The sequence below is a fragment of the Agelaius tricolor genome, unplaced genomic scaffold (assembly GCF_023055355.1).
Source record: "Agelaius tricolor isolate 1412-34295 unplaced genomic scaffold, bAgeTri1.0.p SCAF_1, whole genome shotgun sequence".
NCBI classification, from domain to species: Eukaryota; Metazoa; Chordata; class Aves; order Passeriformes; family Icteridae; genus Agelaius; species Agelaius tricolor.
The window spans coordinates 51,166,760-51,191,352 of NW_027269261.1; the positions used below are offsets into that span (position 1 = coordinate 51,166,760).

The 24,593-nt window shown below is 39.9% G+C and overlaps 1 protein-coding gene across 3 annotated transcripts in view; it reads left to right on the forward strand.

The window, feature by feature from the left end:
• The window catches only part of ARFGEF3 (ARFGEF family member 3), a 99,189-nt gene that overhangs the window by 36,528 nt on the left and 38,068 nt on the right, over positions 1 to 24,593 (forward strand). For 2 of the 3 annotated variants that reach the window (XM_071433826.1, XM_071433818.1), the window contains exons 7-22: positions 532 to 574; positions 1,549 to 1,627; positions 3,506 to 3,610; positions 6,327 to 6,651; positions 7,988 to 8,100; positions 8,843 to 9,753; positions 12,986 to 13,069; positions 14,238 to 14,404; positions 16,385 to 16,550; positions 17,954 to 18,061; positions 18,307 to 18,522; positions 18,778 to 18,888; positions 20,227 to 20,377; positions 20,867 to 21,181; positions 22,766 to 22,899; positions 24,258 to 24,403. In XM_071433826.1, the coding sequence (XP_071289927.1) occupies positions 532 to 574; positions 1,549 to 1,627; positions 3,506 to 3,610; positions 6,327 to 6,651; positions 7,988 to 8,100; positions 8,843 to 9,753; positions 12,986 to 13,069; positions 14,238 to 14,404; positions 16,385 to 16,550; positions 17,954 to 18,061; positions 18,307 to 18,522; positions 18,778 to 18,888; positions 20,227 to 20,377; positions 20,867 to 21,181; positions 22,766 to 22,899; positions 24,258 to 24,403 (3,174 nt within the window). The remainder of the gene's footprint in view (positions 1 to 531; positions 575 to 1,548; positions 1,628 to 3,505; positions 3,611 to 6,326; positions 6,652 to 7,987; positions 8,101 to 8,842; positions 9,754 to 12,985; positions 13,070 to 14,237; positions 14,405 to 16,384; positions 16,551 to 17,953; positions 18,062 to 18,306; positions 18,523 to 18,777; positions 18,889 to 20,226; positions 20,378 to 20,866; positions 21,182 to 22,765; positions 22,900 to 24,257; positions 24,404 to 24,593) is intronic. The other variant, XM_071433833.1, reaches the window with a different exon arrangement.

Consider the following 24,593-nt stretch of genomic DNA (forward strand, 5'->3'; position numbering starts at 1 on the left):
TGCTTGAGAGAATTTGGCTTGACCCTGTTGTGCACGATAGGAAGAATCCTATACCACAGCTGAACCAAGTGATGTATGAGGTCATTTCCATTTCCTGACTGCCATTAATTTTGTTGGTATTGTAACATTAACACTGTCAATGTTCTAAACTCTCTAATACTCAATTGATTTTGGTTTCTAAATAGTTTGTGAAGTCTAAACTTTGCTTTTCTCTCAGTTATTTTCAATGCAATTTATATACCTAATTATTACTGAGTTGTTCTAGGTGTAGGAAATCCCTTAAGGACTTACAAAACTTTCACCTAAATGAGATGCAATTTCCTTTAGTCTAAATGACTGTTAAAACAGATCTTAAGAAATTTTAAAAAATATTTTGCAAAAAGTTCAGTTAAAAACCCTAACAAAAAACCCCAAACAGATAGAGGACAATTTAAGAATTGAATTTAAGAAAGTTCTGCTGTTAAAGTATTGGTTCTATAATGTTCCTCTGTCCCTTGTACCAATTACACCACCTTTGTCTTTCCTCAACAGATAGTTGAAAACCCTGACAACTTGCAGAAATTCAAGAGTCAAGGTATTTGTAAAACTTTTTTAGTGACTCCTTCCAATCCAGCTTTTTTATTCTTAACTTCCTTTTTATCACCACAGTGCTGTTTGATGTCATGGGAGTTGCACCCTCAGGATTTTGTAACTTATAGTTTGGTGCTTTCTTGGTTACCTGTGGTAAGAACTGAGATAGCCCTGTCAGCTCCTGATATTTACAGTTGTGTCTTCATTTGGACCATGGTAACAGCATTGCACTCAACATAATAATAAATTATTGTTTCAAGGTGCTAACACTGTAATTAAGGAGTTTCAGTGGTCTGAAAAAAGTTTTAGTAAGTGCCTTTACTTCCTCAAATGAAATAGATTTGCAGAGTAGAATGTGGAATCTGAAAACAATCGTTACTCTATTTCAGCCAAAGACATTGTTTATATAATGACTACTTGCCAGGTGATTATTTTACAAGAGAATGTTTTTCTATTCCCATTGTGGCTTAACTTTCAACATCTTCTAGTAGGAAAAATAGTCTCTGGTTTTGACCTTCACTCAGGATTTCTGTAGAACTTGTGTGAATGGAGGCTAAAATCTTAGAAGAGCACAAGCATTCTATGATAAGATCAGAAGTTGGTCAGACATCAGAAAATGTGTAAGGGAGAGAAACTGCAGGGAGAGATACAGAAATTGGCTGCCATGTAGAAAACTGGGACCAGTCTTTTTTATTATTTAATTATATACTTATTTTATTATCTGAATTTGATTTCAGCTAACCTTCTGTAAATGCATGTAAGCAATTAGTGCTCTCTCCGGGTTTCATACTGCTGCTTTTGCATGTTGTGGCAATCACTTTCCTATCTAGCACTTTTCCTACTGCATCTTATCTATGAATTTTGGTAGCCCTGCTTCTTGTTTAGAAGCTCTGACCAGCTCTGAAAACCCATGCAGTTAATTGATGTTGTTATCCAGCTGTTCATATGTAATGCCTCTGATATTTGTCCTTTTTGGAGGTACTTCAACTGAGTCTCTTTGTGATGATGTTGTATCTGTCCTCACTGTACTCTGTGAGAAGCTCCAGGCTGTCATAAAGTGAGTTATTTAAGTTTATAATTTTAATTTATTACCTGGAGGTTGAGAGTTTCACTGATGCATGTGATTGTGCTGTTGAAGTTCTGGAATTATGGAGCAAAGCTGTGCTTAAATGAGGTGTTTGCTAGAGAAAGTATTGTTCATGATGCATAATTTAATCCTTGCTTGAAATTAGGAGCTAATTTGCCTTCTTTGTGCAGCCTTCTTTGTTCAGCTTTACAGAGCTTCCAGTAAATCTAATCTGTAGGTAACTTCCATACAGCAGCAAAATACTAATACAAAAAACTAATAATCTAAGTTTTCTTTTCTGGCTGGAAGAACCATCATAGAGAGAATAACAATTACAAGAGCCATGGAGAGACCTAGCAGATACTATATTCAGAATTAATAAATCAGTCCTTCTTAGACAGGCTTTATCCAATTGCAGTAATTTGTGCTATCAAAGAATTCCTCCAATTTAGGAATATCATACACTCTACCTACTTGAAAATTTATAATCTTAACTTCTAAAATGTGGTTGTTATGGACAGGAAGTGTTTTATATGCTGTGCAATTTTCAGAAACTACCAGAGGCAAAGATAGCACAGACATCTATGTGCAGCTCTTTTGCAGACTTTCTTCCCATGAGTCTCTCTAATAGCAGCAGGATTACAGAGGAATGCATTACTTAGCATTATTTCATCAGTGTCAGCATCTGGGAAAATCAAATCAAGAATGCAGGGATGCCCTGTGCATTCCTATGCAAGTGTCAACTCTAAGGGGATGATCATCTGCATTAAGACACATTGTAAGAAAAGCTGTTGGGAAAGAAGGCATCTGTACCTGGAATGCATGTATCTTTCCAGATAGGTGTGGACTGTTGTGAGGAAAAATCTATCACCTTTAAAATATATAAGAAGCCAGCAGTTTTCAACCCTCCATACCACAGAGTTAAAAATCCAGCTTTGAGCCTCAGGATTCAGGGTTTTCTCTATGGCATGTGAAACAGGTATTGTTGTACTTGGATACAAATTCACGTATGTGAACAAAAGGAACTCAGGCAGTGACAGAAAAACAGATATTTCTCACTCCTTAATTTCGATTCAGATAAATCCATTCTTTACAGCTTCCTTGACCTACAGTCATATATCAGAAAGTGCATTCCTCCAGCTCTCATCTCTGACCAAAAGAGAGTTATTAAATCCTGGTTTTCTTAGGAGCAAAAACCATATTGTGGGTACACTTGCCATGGAGTGCTCCTTCCGTAAGGCGGACCTCAGCCTTGCTTGTCTTCTGGATCCCACAGTTGATGTTAAGAGTAGGGGCAGGCACGGTGCATGTTACAAGTGTATCAGTTCCAGATGTCCACAGGTTCTTTAATATTCCTTCTCATGAAGCTTTCTTTGAGTTTATGGTTCTGACAGAGTTACTCGTAAGGCCCTGAAAGGTAGCCATGTTACTGTGTGACTTTCTGCTTGGAGATAGTAACTTTTGACCGTTGTGGCTGTCATCAAGAAAAAAAAAATAACCAGAAGAGAATAGCCTAAACATGCTTCAGATTGCCTGAAGAAACTATCCAATAGTCCAAAATGTTCTATTTTCTCCTTTTCCTCTGTTTAAGGTTCCTTCTCAAGATTTTAGATTGAATTTGAGTAGTTATTTGGGTTTTATTCTTCCTATTTTTTCACCTTTTTTTTTAATGCAGTAGATCACTGCATGCAATCAGTGCAAAATAAGTGGGATGATGCAGGTGATCACACCATTGTAAATTGACAGAAAGAAGCAAAATAAATCACTGCTGTAGATTATGGCATCATTTTCAAGTGAACTAATGTGGTTATTTTAGAAAATTCAGTAGTCTGTTTTAATATGATGTGAATGGCATCTTTTCTTTGCCAGTGACAATCGTCAACTTCAGCTTCTTTACTTGGAGTGTATCCTCTCCATGCTGAACAGCTCCTCCCCCAGCATGCACCAGCACAAAGGATTCACTGATCTAATATGGTGAGTACATCTGAAGACTAATGCAAATACTCAGTTTGTAAATGTAAAAGGACCCGTTCCCCCCAGCCTTGCAAAAAAACCTGTAAAAAGTCTCCAGGTGTGAGCAGAGCTTGCTGTTAACCTACTATCAGTTCTTTCTGTGCCTCATATAAAATTGGTTAGGACTGCCTGCTCAGCTACCACATTAAATCCTGGTAGTGAATTATCACTGTAATGAGGTCTAATGGATTTAGCCAGAACAGGAAACCTCTTATGCTTTCTGCAATAGTTTGGATTTGTGTGTGGCATTGAACACAGAGATGCAAGCAGAGGCTTGTTGTAGGAGGGTACTGTTGAGATTCTTAATGTTCTGATACAATAATACAGGAAGATAAGCAAAATTAATGTCAAACGTGTGCTGGTGACCAGAAATGCTTATTATGACCTGCATTGTTGTATAAAGTTTGAGGCCGAATAGTCTTAATGTTGCTTCTATTTCATCAAGAATTTCTCCTTTTTAATACACTTTACCAGGAAGGCTTGATATCTTTGGTGTTCGTATCTACACCTAAATTGATACCATCACATCAAAGCACCTGAAATAATCCTGCTTTCCTTGTGATTGAAGTAGTGGGGTTTTTATAGCCTGTGGATAATTGAGTCATATTAATAAAGCAAGAATGTAACTAATATGCAGTTCCTTGCAGTCTGTGCCCATCTTTTGACCTTGTCAGGTAATTGTATTAAGGAATGATATATGTGACTGTTAATGACAAATGTGGTTTTTGTGTTTTTACCCTGTAATTTTTGAAACTGAAGTGATTGACTTGGGCCCAATTCTAAAGATGGAACATGTAGAGGCGCCCATAACTCCCCTGCTGTCCCAGGAACATCAGTGGCTGCCAAACTGGGAGGTGTTCAGACTGGTAACACTTGGCAGTGTGGCACAAGGACCCAGTGCTGAGGCCTCTTGGAGGTCTAACATGAGAGCAGAACTCTCTCTCTCATGGTAGATTCACTTCAGAAGTTTCTGCCTTTGAATTTCACCCAGCCCATTTTTTCTGCTCATGTGACAGACTGTGGGGCCATCCTGTGAGCAAGGTCACTGAAATTTTCTCAGTTAAAAGAAAACATTTCCTGTTTTATTTTCAATTTACATCCTTTTGGTGATCCAGTTTATGCTGCAAATCTACAGGTGTTTGTATCTGTACCTGTGTACCATGAGGGCAAGCCATCAGGGGTGTGACTTCTTAACCTGCACTGCTGCCAAGGAATGAACATGCATATTTCAGCTACCTGCTTTAGTGGGGGGAAAAAACCTTAAAACATAGGTAGATACGAAACAGTTTAAACTGCAAACATCATTTTGAACATTTTGTATGCACTAATACATTACTTGTCTGGTGAGGTTGTGATGCAAACTGGTAGCTGTCCTTATTCTTTAAGGAGCTGTTGCCTGCATGCACACAGCTTTCACTCTGACAGGCACTTTGTAATCAGTTCCCAAAGAAGATAAAGAAGGGAGGAGAGAGAGAAAATTTAGCTCTGTGTGCTGACAGTGTTCTCCATAGTTTGATACAGAAATACTTTGACAGGACTAAGATGTGTGGGGAATATATTGTTGTTGCAACCTGTGATTATTCCTGCTTTGAGACAGGCATATTTCTTAAGCAGTAAATTGTTATGTTTTGAAATGTACTTGATTGGAGAAATAAATGGAATAAGCAGATTCAAAGTAATTATCTGATGTCCTATTAAAATCTGGTTTTCTTTCCATGGCTTGGGAAGCTGAGCTGTTTCAGATATCTTCTTAAGAGGAGCAATGAAAATTCTAGACTGTATAAAACCTTGAGAAAATAAAATGTAGTTACCTATGAGGATGTATTTTATGAATTGTTGCTTGAAATTGGGTGCTTGCTCTAGGTACTTGCTTGAACCTCTAATAAGACATGGGTGAAAACCAGATTTGGGACTCATTCTCATGCAGCACTTGACTTCTTAATTTAAGGTCTTGCAGACTGAAGTAAAATGTCAAGTGTGTGAGTGCAAAGCTGAAATAGCAGTTAATGGAGCAAAGTGCTGAGCTGGCTTTGGTTCCACAGAGGAGTGATCTGCTGGTGTTGAATCACTTAACATGAGTGTGAGACAGTTGAAGGAGGGATGGGTATTTACTGTATAGTGGCATATGTGTAGTATAGTGCACACTGTAAGTTATTGTTCAGGGCTTTCATTGTGTTCCCAAAAGACAGCCAAACAGATGCTCACAACTAAGGGTGCTTACTAAAATAATGCATGTGCAGTTCAGCGATGGAACATTCAGCCTTCTAGTTAACATTGATTAGTTCTTGTTTAGTCAGGTTTTTTTTAAAGCTCCCAAGGTGAATTGAAAAAGAGACACTAAGCAGTTGAAGTCCAGAATTTCTATTTTGTGATGGGCTGCAGCTGGTGAAAGAGGCAGGCATGCTATCCTGGAAAGGGACAGCACTGTGCAGCAACAGGAACTTGCAAAATCACTACTATGTTTCTACAGCACACAGAGATCCTTCCATATGGACTAGCACGCTGATGATTGAGAGATGAAAAAAGCCTGGCATAATTTGTTTTTCTATCTAACCACTGCTGTTTGACTGATCATTAAAACAAGAGTGTCTATCTCATTTAACCATGGGCTATTTTCAATCTGTTCTAGTAAGAGTATTTTTTTCCAGTTACCATCTGCTGCTTTTCTCTTTCTCAGGAAGCAACTGTGTCCAGCCCTAATAGTAATCCTGGGAAATCCAATCCATGATAAAACTATCACCTCTGCCCACAGCAGCATCTGCCTTGAGGCTGATTCACCTTCCTCAGGGATCTCTGATCATGGCCGGGGTTCAGGTTGTTCTTCCACAGCCCCTGCCCTTAGTGGGCCTGTTGCACGGACCATATATTATATTGCAGCAGAACTGGTTCGACTGATGGGGTCAGTGGAATCCATGAAGCCTGTGCTACAGTCTCTGTATCATCGGATGTTGCTTTACCCACCGCCTCAACATCGAGTAGAAGCCATCAAAATTATGAAAGAGGTAGGACAATCACATGTGCAAATCCAGGCACGTAAAACAAAGTGTTTATTTAACAGGAAGTTTTGTTGATACATGCACACCAATGTATTTCAAACCTTCCCACCTAGGGATGTTGAACTTGTCCTTTCTGTGCTTCAGCACCACTCTGACAGATAGTTTGATGCAGTTGTAATAGCTGTATTTGTCTCCATAATACAAGCTACTGTGGCACTCTGTCAGTGCTCGTGCTGTGGTGCTGCATGGAGCAGTTTCTATCACTGAGTCACAATTGCTCTTTTGGGTGAGATAGAGCATAACGATCCAGTTTGCAACTTCTTTGGCATCTTTCCCCAGACACATCCTCACAGTCTGTTTTCCAGGCATGAAGGTGAATATATGCTTTGATTACATGCCCAGTTTTTGAAATCCAGTTTCTTGGAGCTCTTTTGAATAGATACAAGAAAGCTGCCAGTGGCTTAAGAAGCCATTTCAAGACCAATCCATTCTGGCCTCTTGCCCAGCATCTCTGAAAGCACTAGAAGTGGAACACTGGAAGACTTGTTTCAGCACTAGCTGAAATTATGGACTTTTCTATTCTACATGGGTACCTTTCTTCTCATGTTGTGGAAAACAAGGAAATTTATGTAATTTGTAGGAACAGTGCTATCTCCTAGAGAATTTTTCATCTAGCTTGTGCATACCTAGGCTGTTCTATTTCTGAAAAATCTCTCTTAACACCACACAGCCACCCACTTGGTTCCTGTCTAAACTGGAAGTCATCCTGTCACTGTCTTTCTCTAATTTTAAACAATAGCAAGATGATAACTGAAGTGTTAGGAAAAGCTTAGTCTAATGTTGTTTTGTGCAGGACATACCTGTTGCTTCTTTGGGCCTATTATTACATGCTTGTTTGTATTTCCTGGTGGGCATTAACAAGGTGCCACCTAGAAGGTTGAGTCTGAAGGAATCACTTTGCCTATCTTTCCATGACTCCATAATTGTGTAACAAGGTGGCTGAGGAGAGAGGTTTCCTTTGGTATAAACTATAATAAAAAAATACTTATGTTGGCATAAAAATTGTCTTCTGTGCAGTATCAGGTGAAAAAATCAGCTAAAAATGTAAAGCACTGGAGAACATTCTAAATGTGATTCTTGCTGAATATTCTCCTTTACTTGCTTTTCTGTGTCTAAAAAGAGGAAAGGTAGCTTTAATAAGTAGACCATCACTGTGCCATTTTCATTTGCTGTGAGAAATTACAGTAGTGCTACCTTGGACTTGATAGAATTATGACCTATTTATTTTATTTAAATAATGCTTAGATAATCTTCTTCTTACTTTCGTTTCTTTTCCTTTCAGATACTTGGCAGTCCTCGGCAGCTTTGTGATTTGGCAGGGCCCTGCTCTTCTGAGTCAGAATCCAAGAAGAGGTCTATTTCTAAAAGAAAGTCCCATCTGGATCTTCTCAAGCTGTACGCTTTGTTTCCTCCTTTAGCCTCTTCTGTCTTAAACCTGTGCACACAGAGCATTTAAGCAGTTCAGGAGCATACCCAGTATGAGCTGGGGTATCTGCCTGGTTAAGTAAGCTGTGAGAATGGAAAAGGTGTAAAAGCTCTTGCTTGGTTTGTCATCAGTCTGGGCCTGTTTGTAAAGACATAGATAGCTATCTTGTTGAGTTTGCCAAAATTCCCAAATATGTTGGTTTACAGCTGAAAGTTTTTGAGTATGTGTCCTTAAACTTGCAGTAAAATAAATGTGTGTTTCTTTAGAGGTGTATTTTCAAGATGAAGTCAGAGGAGGTCATAGAAAATTTAAACATTGTCACATTGAGCAAGAAGGGTTCTCAGTTCTTATAAAGATCATATCTTGTAGATAAGATCATTTTCAGGATACATATGGCCTTTAAATTTAGTTCAGCTGGGTGTTGAGATTTTTTTAGTTAAGTGCTTGTCTGTAAGAGAGAATATGCTGTGCATGGTGGTATGAGTACATGGTAACTTTCCCTTGTTGGCACTCCCTTTACAGAACGACCATGTTTGCATGAGAGACTTAATAGTTTGTTCTTACACTAATTGTCTTTCTCAGGAATAGTCTTAAAGGATAAGTTCACTTCTTTTTTTCCTGATTATGGACAGATGGTGTTGAATGACAGTGACATGCTCACCATACATGTTGCTGCATACATCACTTAAATAAACTCTGTGTTGATTGTAGTATCATGGATGGGATGACAGAAGCATGCATCAAAGGCGGTATTGAAGCGTGCTATGCTTCAGTGTCCTGCGTCTTTGCCCTGCTTGGAGCGTTAGATGAGCTGAGCCAAGGGAGGGGTCTTAGTGAAGAGCAGATCCAGCTGCTGCTCCAGCGCTTGGAAGAATTGAAGGATGGGACTGAGACAAGCAGGGACTCTATGGAGATCAATGATGCTGACTTCAGGTGGCAGAGACGCATCCTGTCCTCAGAAAACCCTGCCTGGGAATCAGGAAATGAGAAGAGTCCTGATATCAGCATTAGCGTTACCACAGACACTGGTCAGACTACTTTGGAAGGGGATATGGGACAAACAACTCCAGAGGATAATCCAGAAAATCAAAAAAACTCCCTGCCATCTCCAGCTGGACATGAAAGCAAAGAAATTCATTATAGAGAACCAGAGTCAGAAACCATTGACCAGCCAGATGTTGTTCAAAGAAGCCACACCATAGTCTATCCAGATATAACTAACTTTTTATCAGTTGATTGCAAGACCCGGTCCTATGGATCCAGATACAGTGAAAGTAACTTCAGTGTAGATGACCAGGACCTTTCTAGGACTGAGTTTGATTCGTGTGATCAGTATTCCATGGCAGCAGAAAAGGATTCGGGCAGGTCTGATGTCTCAGACATAGGCTCTGACAATTGTTCCCTGGCTGATGAGGAGCAGACCCCGCGGGATTGCCCGGGTCACAGGTCCTTACGCACTGCTGCTCTCTCTCTGAAGTTGCTGAAGAGCCAAGAAGCAGACCAGCACAGTGCACGGCTCTTCATCCAGTCACTTGAAGCACTTCTTCCTAGGCTTATAGCTCTTCCCAGCATAGAAGAAGTGGATGGAGCACTGCAGAGTTTCTCTTCAACATTCTGCTCAGGTTTGCAAGCAAATATTTACTGTCTAACCAGCATACACACTCTGACTGCACTGTACACAGATTCCCTTGTAGGATTTCATCTTCAGAGAACATACCCAGAATGAGGAGGTTTGGCCTTTACACCATACATTCCTCCACAGGAACATACTTCATTTAAGGCAAAGCAAATTGAGTATGCAGGCAGTGATCCAAAGGGAGGTACATCCATTGACACTTAACAGGCTCTGGATTATGTCCTGAATCAATAAAGAAATGGAGTTTGTTGTAGCAAGATACCTCTTTGCAGGTTTGTGAAGCTCTGTTGAGAAGCTTTGCACATGGTGTCACTAAAGAGAGGTTGGGGTTGCACCTTAGAATGAGAAGGTGGGAAGTCCCATCGCCTGTTTGCAATGAGATATAAGTAGCTTAGTACATCACTGCACTGTTATTATTAGTAATGCCAGCCTCACAAAGAGGGTGGTAACAATTCTGCAACAGTAAGCTCTAGAAAGGATAGGGAAGGAGGGGAGTTTGTCTTCATTCTTTTGTTTTTCATAATGCTGCTGTCTAATATGACAGGAAGTGCAAAGCTCAAAGCCCAGACCAAGACAAAAATTAAGATCTGCCTATCTTCAGTTCTTTAATGATTAGAACATTTGGGATCTCGACCTGTCAAACAAACAAAAAAAGTCATGCAAAGGCTAGTTTGTCCGGTTGATAGCATATTTTAAATGTGTGTAAATATATATTTTTAGAAGGGTTTCGCTTTCCTGACAGTGGCCAAAATGAAAATGTTTGCTAAAATATGTGTCTGTTTATTTAACTTACTTTACTGCATTTGCCTTTCCTATTGCTCATCTCCTAATCATTGCTTCATTCATTTATGCTCTCTCACACACATTAAAATCATGCAGAGTCAGAAGGGGGGACTCTTCCCATCATCATACAACATAATTTAGATATGAAGCTGGGTGAATAAGATGATATTCTTAATATCCTGTTTAAATGCTACCCAAATAAACCTTAACTCAGGAAGATTGTAAATGGTATTCTTAAGAAACGTTGGCTATTTTATATCACAGAAAGGAAAGAGGCACTAATGTGCACTACTTTCCTAATTGAGGGGCTCAAGAGCACCCTTTCTGTCACAAGTATTTCTTTTTTCCTGGAAAAGGGTAATCTTGAGGTTATGATGAAAGACCAGTGCTAGACCTCTAGTTCAAATCTTTGTGCACCTGTTTCCTTGTGCATGAATGAGTATGCCACTTCTTTTCCCTTTTGTCTGTAAAGTCTTTATAGAGTGCTTTTAAAGCTTTAGAACATGTGGACCTAGGAGAATTCTAGATTTTAAGGCTAAACATAGCTTTTCTTGGCATTCAGTATGAGTAATGCAGTGAGAAAAGTGGAAGAATATAACTGAATTTTTGCATTAAATCCATTGTTTGTGATTTGTATATCTTAAAAAAGATACTTAGTCTTGGACTTAGATTGTTGAGAGAGACCATTCACTTTTCTAAGAAAGCCACCCTTGTGGCTAAATCTGTATTTTAAAAATGTACACCACGTTTCCAGATGGATTTTGTGGAGTACTTGTAAAAGACACCATTCAGTAAGGAATCGTGGAAGAATGGAGTAACCAGTCACTGTATTAAGACAGCCTGGAAGAGCTATCATGGAGTTTTCATGAAGTCGTGGCTGTTGCAGGGTTGTACTTTTATGCTTTAATAAGATCTGGGTAATTCCTGTTTCAGTTGGACACCTGGAATGAGACTCATTCCAGCTGAAACAGTCCCTTAACTTGTACCTCAGATCTTAAGCAAATGTCCATCAGTCCTCCTGAGGTGAGAACTTGTGCTCCTGTGTAGATGAGAGAGCCATGAGTTTGAAAACCTTTAGAGAGAGAGAGACTTAGGAAATTTGAAACAAATGTCATGGGGTGAGAAGTCCCCTGGAGAGCTTCTGAGACACCAGTTTGATCTGCCTCTCTAAACAATGTGTAGGTCCTTACTTTAGGAGTCCTTCATTAGCACCAGCTGGTCAAGGCACTGATTAGATGATGAAGCTAGAGGGATTGATCCCATTCATTGTATATACAACATTTATTCATGTATAATTCTTGAAGAATGCGTGGAGAAATTTGAGAGTTGGTTAAGATTCAAGTTGAGAAAAGATGCAGTTCTGAGACCAGTCAGTACAGAAGCAGTATTTTTGTGTTTCTGGGAGACCTTATTTAACTGCTTTGTTTCATTTCTTGATTTTTCTTACACTTTGGAAGAATAATACAATTCAGTATTCTTTCCTTCAAGCCAGGTCCTTATATAGATAGCATTTCAAAATTAGGATGTTTTCATAGGATTGAAAGGCAATGAATGGAGGTAGGAATTTAAGGCACTGCTGAGATAAGAATGAAAAAGGTGTAGTCAGCTAAACAGAGTTGTAGTGAAATTAAAATTTGCAATTAAGTTGGTTAACTCTAAAGTTAGGAGTAAGTTAGCCCATCTAGAGTTTTGATTCCATACTTTTTAGAGAGAAGGTTTTTATGTTGGTAGGTATAATCTTCTGTTTCTGTGATCTCAGCATCTCACAAATGCAGTTGTTTTCCCGTTTTTTAGAGGAAGTTAAGGAACATATTTTTCCCCAACACTTTTTAGTGCTCAAATACATGCCCTCAACAGAGTATCGACTTTTCTGTGCACTTCTAAACCTTCCTTTTTAATTGTTATCTTGTATAGGAGGTTGCACATTTTTTTAAACATTTTGATGCAAAATAAAGTGGGCTTTTTTGTTTGGTTGGGATATTTTGTTGTTGGGGGTTTTTTTGGGTTTTTTTTTTTTTTTACTTTTACATATGCCTCTGCCTTGAGGTTTTTGTTACTCTAGCAGATTCTAGTCCCTGAGGTACATATTTAAGAGAGATAAGACAAAAAGCCAGAGGGAGATATCTACATCAATATCATGATCCTCCATCCGACAGAGTGTTAAGATGCATCTTTGTTTTCAGTGATGAAGAAATCACTACAACTACTCACAGGGTACTTTCAAGCACATGGTTGCAGTTTTGGTAGTAGGTAAAGCTGACATTCTGTTGACATCACCATGAGAAATCTACCCCAAGCAATGCCAGCCTGTGTGGATGTGGTTCGTGGCCAGCCCTATCACCCTTCTTCCACAAAGGTTGTTCCCTTGAACAGATACTCATTTTTTAGACCCACCCTGGAACAGTTACTCTCTTTCTAAATCCACCCTCAAACAGTTACTCACCTTATCCACGCCCCCAAAGTGACGACAGTGGAAAGTCCGAGAAGGCAGCAGCACAGAGCTTTCAAACCCTCACGAGGCAAGAAAAACATTTGCTTCTTTTCTGTGTGTGGATTTTTTTTTTTTACTGTTAATGGTTTGTTGTATTTTGTCTAAGAAGAGGTATGAGCTTTATGGTGGGAGGAATATATTCACAGTAAACCACTGCAGCCGTTAACAAATGACACAGCTTTGCTTCATCATGTAACTAACCTTGGAAGCTGGTTTTTGTTCCATTTCGAGCATTCCTTTAGGGTAAAGCTGACTTCTTAATCTTCCCTAATTGACATTATATGAATGGATTTCACAGTTGATGTGAAAACCATGAAATATTGTGAGTTATGTGGGTGGATCTGGTATTTCTGGTTTTTTCATGGTTCAGACTACAGATCATGGGGATTCAATTAGGTATTGCTCATACTTGATTGATATTTTTCTACCAGTAGGTCAGCTATTTGACATCCATGGGAAGAAGGGATTGTGCCATTGAGCATGGTTGTAGGCTTCATAAAAATATTGTTTTCAGGACTAGTGAGTCCTTTCTGGTGGTTTCTGGGTCTGACGGAAGTGCAAGTGCTCAGCCATTTAGAAAGTAGGCCTTGTATGAAATAAATAGGGCTTGGAGTTGTAACTAGTTCCAGCTGGCTTGGCCCTAGATATTTGTCCACATATCTCTAGGCCATGGAGAGAATGATGATTACGGACTGATCTTGTAAGGTGTGGAGCACTCCAGTCCCCATCCAGCAAATGACTTTGCCAGAACAAGTTTACTGGGGGGTTAAAAGGGCTGTTAATCTCATTAGCACCATTTGGTGCAGTGTATTTTCATTTAAGTACACAGGCTTTGGGTCTGCTCCTTTCCACCTCACTTTTCCAGTTAGCATTGCAGATGTATCCTGCCCTTTGCTTTATACATGATAGTCATCCCAATAAATGCTGGTGCTCCTTGCTTATTTCAAATTTAGCACAAATTTCAAAAACATTGTTTTGCTGGACTGTGACTGGAGTGTTCAGTTTGTCTTGCATTCTAGATGAACTATTTATTTTTCTATTCCCTACTCTAGTATGTTTAGTAGAGCAATTTCTACTGATGATTCATTAACTATTCTAGCAATCTGTTGCTGCCAAAATGTTAGGGATAGTTTCTGATATTTTTTTCCAGGAAAAATCTGTGTAAAATATGAGAGCTCACATGGTGTTTTTGTTAGGTATGATGCACTCACCAGGATTTGAGGGAAACCTAAATTTCAACTTCCAGACTCTGATGAATGCAGACAGTCTCTACGTGGTATCACATTACACTTTGCTGCTCAACCTAAAATTGGCAAACTCAGATTACTACAGGAAGAAGCCTGCCCAAGCCCCCGTGTTGCTGGTGAGTTGGGGAATATGGGATCATTGTTTTTAAAAAATGAAAATTTATTTTGCTTCCTTTCACATAAACCAGCCCACACATAAAGCCTTTAGGCTGCTTGCTAAGTGGAGTAATAGTAATTGCAAATGAAGCATTCTCCAAGCTGCTTATGAATCTTGCATGATAAGTGTTGTGCATCTAAATTACTCTGTGATTTGGTGGGAAGGAATGCTGCTTACTGATTGTCATTAAGGTCGCAGTCATTTTGATGGTTAAGCTATTTTCAGAATAGATTAGCATCATGTGGTATTGCAAGTACTGTCTCTTGACAATGTGCATGAACATATCTTCATCTTGCAACTGTTTTTTTTTTTTTTTGCCTAATATTTGATTTGAATTTCTGTAGATGAAGACATGAGAAGTTAAAGTGAAAAATAAGTAGGTCTTAGTAGTGTGAAATTATAATTTTTGTTACACCTGGAATTCCTCCACTTCTTGGGCTTTTTAAAAATCGTTTTGAAAACATGCATCCATGTTGTTTAACTTAGTTGCCCAAGAGACATTTTTTCAGAGTTTTCTGAAAAAAAAAGAAAATTGTGATATATGGAAAAAATAAGAAAAGGTGTCAAAATATATAATTATTACTGAACTTCCAGTGTAAGGGAATTTATAATCTATATAATCTCAAAAACAAATGGAGTTTAACATCATCCTTAGTTCTGGTGTGGTCTGCAGCAGATCAAGTGCAGATCTGTGACTCATGACATTCTCTAGAGGATTCAATGTGCACAACAGGCCTGAGCACGACCAAAGTATTCTTAGAGATCATTCTGACAAATAATTGGAGACCAGTTAATCTGTGATGACTGTTCAATGCAGAAAAGCCCAGTTGTTGGACAGGCTATGTTAGGTGCCACAACTTCTAATTGGATTTGAGATCCCACTCCTACCTCATGGAAGTAGCGAGAGATCAGCATGTCTCATTGTCACTGTGCAAGAACTGTCATTCTGATTTGCATTGTACATTAACTGCAGTAGGAGAGGGGAGAGCTGCTCATGTTCATGTCATTCTCCACTGCAGAGACAGACACAGAAGGATCCGGACAGGCTGGGCTGATGGGGCTTGGCCACTTGTATGAGGTTCAATGAGGTAAAGTGTCAGATCGTGCCCGTGGGTCACAAGAACCCAGTGTGGCACTACAGGCTGGGGCAGAGTGGCTGGAAAGCTGCCTGGGGGAAAAAGAACTGGGAGTGTTTATGAGCCAACTGAACATGAGCCAGTGTGGGCTCAGGTGGCCAAGAAGGCCAATGGCATCCTGGGCCTGTATCAGGAAAAGTGTGGCCAGCAAGACCAGGCAAGGATTGTCCCACTGGTGAGGCTGCACCTCAAATCCTGTGTTTGGTCTTGGACTCCCAGTACAAGAAGGACATTGAGGTCCTGGACAGAGTCCAGAGAAGAGCAACAAAGCTGGTCTAAGGTCTAGAGACCAAGTCCTATGAGGAGTGGCTGAGGGAGCTGTCTTTGTTTAGCCTGGAGGAAAGGAGGCTCTGGGGAGACTTTCTCATTGTCTACAACTCCCTGAAGGAGGGTGTAGTGAGGTGAGGGTAGAACTCTTCTCCCAGGTAGCAAGTGACAGGAGTAGAGGAAATGATCCCAAGTTATGCCAGGGGAGGTTTAGATTAGATACCAGGAAATTTTTTTTCATGGAAGGGGTTGTAAGGAAGAAGAACAGACTGCCCATGGAACCATTCAAAAACATGTGGGTATGGCACTTCAGGACATGGTTTAATGGTGAATGTGGTGATGGTGCTATGCTGACAGTTGGACTTGATGACCTTAAAGATATTTTCCAATCTTAACAATTCTAAGAGTGCAATCCTCCATTAATTCTTTTCATAACTTAATTCTTTCTGCAATCCCTTACTCAGAAGTAGATCTGGGGGCTGATGCTGTAGGGCTTACACTGTTGTCTTACATTTGGCTTTTATGGTTCTCTGCAGAAGGAGTTCATGAAGCAGGTCCAGTCCAGTGGAGTATTGATGGTATTTTCCCAGGCATGGGTTGAAGAACTGTACCACCAGGTACTAGAAAGGAACATGCTAGGGGAAGCTGGATACTGGGGAAGCCCTGAGGAGCACAGCCTTCCACTTATCAGCATGTTGACGGGTCAGTACAATATTATGGTGGCAAGACTAACTTCCAAATGTGTCTAAAACAAGCTACGATGACACACTGCTTTATTGTGTTGCATACAGAACAGCATGTCATGATGCAATATGTGGTGTCTTGTGGAATTATCAGTAGAGAAGGAGCCAGACCTAGCTGTGGCAGGTATTTAAGTGTTTGTTTTGGCTCATCAGGGTGGTTTTGAAGCATAAGTTTAAAAAAAATCAAAACTGTCCCTGGGAGACAGGGAGAGAAGTTTTGTTCACTGAACCAAAACATCTCTTAATTCTGTTAGCTTCAATTCTGGTAGAGTTGATACTTGTTAATGATAAACAGTAAGGCTGCTGTTTTCTTGATGTCATAGCAAAGCCATTTCAGTATGCCTGCAGTGCAGTACAAATATAAATAGTGGCATCTGATCCTGGAAGCTTTCCACAGATTAGACTCCCCTTGGTTCAGGCTTGAGCTATGCCAGGGATATGCCAAATGGCACTAGAGAGAAGCTGAAAACCTAGAGCACAAGTGCTTAGAAGCAATCCTTAGCTTCATTTGAGGGGAAAAAAAATCAAATTGTATCAGTTGAAAGACAGCAGGATGCCTATGATACTGTATTGATATAAAATGCACTGTCTGCTTTAATGTGTCTGTAATTAAAATAGTGTATGCAGGGAAAACAATGGCTTCAGCTGAGCCAGTAAGTGGTGATCAAAGGGCACTGCTCTGAAAGTTTTTTGCTTATTGTATTGAGCTCAGTGTTACTTTTAACTACTAATCTGGTAAGAGGGAAGAAACGCGTGGAAAAAATGATACCCAGATGTGGAGATGGGGCTTGTTAGAAAGGAAATCAACCTCGTGTCCCTAACATTAAACTCTCTGTGAGAAATGGCTCTTCAGTTGTGTTGGAGAAAGGGTTTTATTTCTTTTGTTGAGATTGAGCATGCAGAGATCTACCAAAAATCACATTTAGGAAATAGGATCCCAATGCATCTTCAGGACTAAGACTGAGGTCTGAAAACATCTAAATACAGGATTTAGCAAGATTTGAAATACTATACTAAGAAATGCAGAGATTTAAGTGTGTGGTAAGTTCTGAACTGTAATGTCTTGAAATCTCTACTGGAAGTTCTGTTCATTGTGTAACTAGAAGAGGGGGGAGAGCAGCTTGTGAGAGTGGGATGTCTCCCCTATTCAACAAAACATTGGTTATACTGGGCAAAGCCTAAGGTGCCTCAGCTCATGTTTATACCAAGGCTTTAGAAGGCTGCCAAAAAGAGTAACAAAGAAATCACACCTGCGAAGTCAGGAATGCTAGTACTTAGTTGAACACAGAGCCAGTAAGACATGTGTTCCTCGTGCCATCTGTGTGGCAAACAGTAATCTGATGTTTTTTAATGTTCTGGCAGACATCGACGGCTTGGGCAGCAGTGCAATTGGTGGCCAATTGATGGCATCTGCTTCAGCTCAGTCTCCTCTTTCCCAGAACCGGAAGACAGATGATTCTGTTGTTGCAGGTACTAAGACTGTAATATCAAGTACAAGTGTGTTATCCAGCAGTGGGTTGTTACGTACCAAAAGCATATGCAGATAAATAGTGTAGAATGACAATTTAAAAAGAAAGTATATCAGTACATCGTACATGTGAATTGGCAGTTCAGCCTGCAGGGGACAAATGTGACTTGGCTTTTTACCACTTATGATAAAGCTTCTGTTGTGCCATTTTCTTGTAGTAATAGTATTAATGTTTTTTCCACTTTAGGAATTGCTTTTGCCCGATACATTTTAATTGGCTGTTGGAAGAACTTGATTGACACTTTGTCCACCCCACTGACTGGCCGCATGGCAGGCAGCTCCAAGGGGCTGGCCTTCATCTTGGGAGCAGAAGGAGCCAAAGAGCAGAACCAGAAGGAGAAGGACTCCATCTGTGTGAGCCTGGATGGACTAAGGAGGGCAGCCCGGCTGAGCTGTGCTCTGGGTAAGGCTGCATGGGGGATGTCATGGCAGAGTCATAGCATAGGATGGTAACTTTCCTTGAAGGAATTCAGGAGAAAGAAATGCAGCATCCTCCTCCAGTTTTGCATAGTGGTGACATATGGATGGTGACAATACACAGAGTGCCCTACAGCATGAACATATTCAACCAAATTTTTTTGACCCTACCTCTTGTTGAGGTTGTATGGGATTGGGGAGGAAAAGTTGATCATACAGTAATTGTGTTGTTGCTTTACAGGAGTTGCTGCCAACTGTGCATCTGCTCTTGCCCAAATGTCTGCGGCCTCCTGTGTCCAAGAAGAGAAAGAAGAAAAAGAAATCCAAGAACCCAGTGATGCTATAGCTCAAGGTAACTACATGATTGAATTACCTACTTCATCTTACATTGCCTGTGAAGCTGCAACTGGAAAGCACTTTGCCACATATAAATGGCATTTCTCCCTCCATTGTTCTCCTGTATACCACTTGCTTGTAGGCACATAGGATGTGTGTCTTCAGTACATGCCTGCTGTCCTAAGTTCTTAACATTATGTCCCACTAATTACGTTCTATATGGAACTTATATCAGTGGAACAATGCATAAGCCAGCAGCATTTTTCAATGTGTACTTTTTAAACCTTGTGATGCTAGTACAACCAGAGAGCATCAGAGAAACAGCTTATTTGGGGATTTTTATGTGTTGGGTGGTAATGTAAACTGAGTTTGCATCGCTCTCCCTGTGTGGTTTATATATCCTTGATTATCTTTTGTCATCATCTTCAGATATTTAAAACTGTTTCTGAATGATGTTAGATTAAAATGGAATAAAAAGTTCTGCATCTCTGTACCACCATTTCAAACCCAGTGGTTGTCTCCAGTGATTATTTGAAGAAGTACACAAAATTTCTCTGTTTATGTCTAATTTCTAATAGCAAGAAGCCCATTACAAATGACAGTGTTGCACAAAAGACCTTGCTTGGTACTTAAATTTGGTGTCTTGCTAGAGAAAACAAAACTGAAAAAGCCTGAGCTTAAACTAGCTTTTGACTGCTCTGCTGGACATGGCTGAAGTGAGTTGGCCAGACTGTGCTGAATCAAAGAGGAGCCAGCAGCAGTGGCCAGAGGCAAACAGACCTGTTCTGTGAAAGCTTGCAAAGCTTCAAAACTTGTTTCTATTCCAATGCAGCATGAAAATGAAGCTTTTCAGGGGTTCTCAGAAAAAATAAATAGAACCAAATGGTTGTAGCTCAGATAAAAATTAGTTTTACTTTGGCAAGAGCTTTTTGGTGAATTCGAATTTTTTTGTATGGAAATACATATGAAATCCACAAATGCTATTTTTTTTTCCATAGCAAAGGAGATTTTGGTAAAAATAAATATCCAGTCAGCCATCTCTGAAGAGAAATATCACTGGCAATCTGCAACTGTTCTGTGGGCAACAGGATGTGAATTTGGGGGTGGAGGGTGTCAATCTAGCATTGATTTTCACTTTTTCATACTTTTTTTTCACGAATATAGGCTCAGTCAAAAAGGATTTTAGTTTTAAAGCTACCTTAGGTTTATTAGGAAGAAATGGATTTCTCTGATTTGTTGGGGTTTTTTTTGCCTAAAATTCATGTTCTTTTATAGATTTCATCACCCTGTATACAAACCAGTGTTTGTTTAAAAGCTGAAGAAGCTAATTTTATTTATTTTTTTTATGCTACAGTGAAACAGAAAGTGGAGCAGAAACTGGAGCAGATGGGGAAAGTGCAGGGAGTCTGCCTGCACACTGCTCATGTTTTGTGTATGGATGCAGTCCTTAATGTGGGTCTGGAGATGGGAAGCCATAATCAGGACTGTTGGCCTCATGTATTCAGGTACTCACCAGCTTTCCCAAAATATCCAGAATTCAGGCCATGTTGCCTGAAAGTAAGGGACTGAGAAAAAGGGCTTTGCAATCTCTGGATGTTCTGTAAAAACAGTGTCAAAGTGAATTAACTGTCAGTATCTCTAAAAGAAAAGATGGTGCTGTTTTCCACCACTACACAGGGACAAAATGCTTGGAAGCTTCAAAGTTACCAGAAGACTGTGGCAGACCCAGGAACCTTAATGGGCTTTTTAGGCACTTCCACCAAACTATGTGCTATCTAGGCACATGGGAGGCCAAAGAAGAAAGGTTATCTATGTGTAAGAAGAAAGGTTATCTCTGTGTCATTTGAGAGTTAGAAAGCATCTGTTTATGGTTTGAGGGAAATGTCCTGTGATTAGTGCAGGGAGGAGTTGTCTTGGGGTGTTATATTTGGAGTTTTAGTGCAGGAGTTGTTTTGGGGTGTTTATTAATTTTTGCTTCTCCTGTGTATTCCCAGGGTGTGTGAGTACATCAGCACATTGGAGCACACCCACTTCAGTGATGGTGCTGCCCAGCCCTCCCTTACCATCACCCAGTCCCAGCAAGCACCCGGAGGGCAGCACCCAGACTCTGAGCCTGGGGAGGCTCCTCAGGCACTCACCCCCGAGCAAGAGACCACCCTGAGCAGCCACCCTGTCATTCAGCCAGTTTCCATCCAGGATCTCATCAAGGACAGCAGTAAGGGCAGAGCTTTTGACTTCCGTGGAGGCAGTCTGCTGTGTGGTACCAGTGCTGCCAAAGCTGTTCTCACGCTCTCCACGCAGGCTGACAGGTAAAAGCACTGCTCTCAGCAACCAGAATCCTTGTTCCCAAAGCAGTACCAAAATGGCCCTTTTTGTGCTGCAATGGGCCTAATCTTTGTTCGTTTCAGCCACTTGCTTCAGTTGAATTTCACAAGAGAGCTGAGTGTTTGTCACAACCGGCAGTTTCTAAAAGACCTGGGGTTTTTTCATCTCTGCAGTACCTGCAAGTACTGAGCTGAGTGTATCTGTGCACACCAGTGACTATGCCAAGCAAATCAAATGCATCCAAGAGTGGTGGATTTCTTTCTTGCATGTAAATTGATATGTTGTATCAGTTAAACAAAGTAAAGGGGTGTCTTGTCCTGACAGGAAGGGACTGATTGACAAGACCAGTGTCAGTCAGAAAGCAGCTGCTTCTGCCAGGGCTGTGTGGACACTTTGTCAGGCTTCCCCAGTGTGTCCAGAGAAGCAAGGGAGCCAAGTATGGTCACAGAATGGCTGTCTGAAATGTCCTTTCATCATGGCCTGCCAACTGATATTATTTCTGCTATATTTTAAGCAGCCCGGGTTACAGTTGAAAAATTCCTGGGTTTGACCTTTTTGATCCAACTGATATTTTTCATCTTGATCTCTGCCCATAGAAAGGTGTTATGTGTAAATTCAGAGCCACAAGTACTGCATAAACTGCTTGTAGAAATTTGACTCTGGGCAAAAAAATACCTTTTATTTAGGAAGCTTACAATACAGCTTGGGTCTGAGGATTAGAGAATAGCAATACTGTCATTTTAATGATGCTGGTTTCATTTCTACCCTTTTACTTAAATGCAAATGTTTGTTAGGATTTAATCCCTTGTTTCTTAGGACTGTAGAAAAGTTTTTCATGAAAAGCAATAACAGAGAATCATTTTTGTCAATTTCTGGGTGCACCATATGAAATTTCACTGTAATCTCTGTGGATCTTCCCTCCAGTGTAACCACACTTATTGTTTCATGTGTACAGATTTTAACTGTTAAATCCTAAGAGCCCATTGCAGCTGAAAATAACAACTCTTGCTTGTATTTGTCACTGTTAGCCAAAACATAGCCCCATACTTGCCTCTGTTAAAAAAATTAACTCTACCCCAGCCAAATTCAGCAAAATATTCCAAACTAGCAATTCAGGTATGGTAACCTTAGGTTTAAGACTTGAATTAATTTATTTTTCAGGTTAGGGTTGGTAACTTCAGATGGAGCAAACTGGTGTAACCCTAAAGTTAGTGAAGCTATGATGATATGTGTTGTGAGGACTGGGCATGTTTCAACTGGTTCTTTGATTACTGGTTCATAAATGGCTTATGGTAACTTGAAGAAGTGACTTTCTGTTTTAGCACTGTAGTGAATCTTGAAAGGGTTCTGGTTGATTCCACAGCAACCTGCTTTCCACCCTCCAATTAATAAAGCTTCTAGATCAAAGTCTTGCTGCAGCACTGCATAAATTAAAAAGCCCTCAATTACCAATGTGTCACGAAAGCCAGTGTATAGAAGCCACAAACAGACAGGAGTTTTCCTCTTACATTCACATTTAAGTCTGCATCTCATGAATTTTTCAGTTAGATTCTGTTCTTTACCTACAGGCTTTTTGAAGATGCTGCTGACAAGTTAAACTTGACGGCATTGGCAGGCTTCCTTTACCAGCTCAAGAAGGCTTCTCAGGCCCAGCTTTTCCATTCAGTCACAGATACAGTTGATTACTCACTAGCAATGCCAGGTAAATAACCTGAAGATCCTGTACAGAGTGTTTTATATATAATTGTACTGCTTACAGGACTAATCTTTCTTATTACAATTGTGGGAGCAATTTTTTGTCTTCAGAAAAAGTTGAGCACTTTATTTGGACAGAGACCACATCCACACCTGCTTTGAAACACATCACAGGACATTCATTTGAGTCTTGGACTTTGGGGGGTGTTAATTGTGTGCCAATATATAATCACAGCTCTATTTTTGAACCCAGACCAGTATGGCAACTTGGGTCAGTCTAGACTTAAGACAGTGGATTTAGGTTTCATACTTGACAGTAGGATAACCTCAGATGTGTTCAGGAAATGGGCGATAGAGAGCAGAGCACACAAATGAAGAATGTTAAAGCAGTGGGATTTGTCCTGCTTGATTTTCCCCAACAGAGTAGAGCATGTACTTCACATCAATCAGAAGTTACATAAATAACACAGGTTTTGTTTTGTCCTGTGGTAGACACTGTTTTTTTTCTGAGTCTCCAATTTAATTGGTTTCCTCTCTCCCTGAAGTGCTGCTTATTGTTTTCTAGGTATGACACTTCAAGATTTTGGGTTTTTTAGTCTTGCTTGTCTCCAGACCTCAACGTTCATTACTCTAGTTTTAATTAATAGATTTCGTCTTTTCATGTTATGTAGTGGTCAATCAACTGTTGTTTTAATACTGAAATTAAAATTAAGATAGAGGAATTAAGTGCTATTTTTTATTTTAAAAGTGATATGTCCCCTGATTATGTCTTTTGTTAGAGATAAAAGCAGTGTAAAGTTATTTGAAATGAGAGGATGAAGTGTCTTTCCAAATGTTGTAAGAGCAATGGAAGATGAATCCCTTTCAACAGGAAATAACAAGTATTAGTGACTGGGGAACAGAAAAAAATTTTCTTACATTCTGTTCTTTGTATCTTTTCCTTAATAAGAAATACAAAATTAAATACCCAAGCCAAATAATTTGCAGTTTACAATCTTTCCTGTAGATGTCACCAAAACCTTTCACAACTACCACTTTGGGTCTTAATATCAGTTTATTTAACTCCTTGCTTAACTTTTCTGCAAGACTTTTCCAAGCCTTTGTCTTTTGTATGTTTGCAAAAAAAGTGATCACTTAAAGTAGGTTTAGTAACCTTTAAACTTGGGTCCATCTCCTGTTCTTTTATCTACACAGGCATAGGCTGTGTTTTACATTGGTTTGGGGTTTATTTTCCTTTTTCTTGCCCCCACTAAAGCTTATTAATTATCAATCACTTAATCAGTAATTTCTAATTCTTCTTCAGACATTTAGGAGTGGAGGAGCAGCTGATGCTTAGCTTCCATTTATTCTTACACTTTCTTGTAGGTGAAGTAAAATCCACACAGGACAGGAGAAGTGCTCTTCACTTATTCCGACTTGGTGATGCCATGCTCAGAATTGTAAGGAGTAAATCCCGCCCGCTGCTCCACCTCATGCGCTGCTGGAGCCTGGTGGCTCCTCACCTTGTAGAGGTAGGAATGGGGGACAAAAATGGGAATGTGTGCATGAAGCAACAAAGCTGAGAAAGATGAAGAAGGCTTGATAGCTCTTAAAATGTATAGCAACCTCCAACATTGTCAAATCTGCTCTGTGTTGAATACACTGTGTCATATATTGCCATACTGCCACCAAAGCATGTGCTTAAGTTACTGAAATGGACTG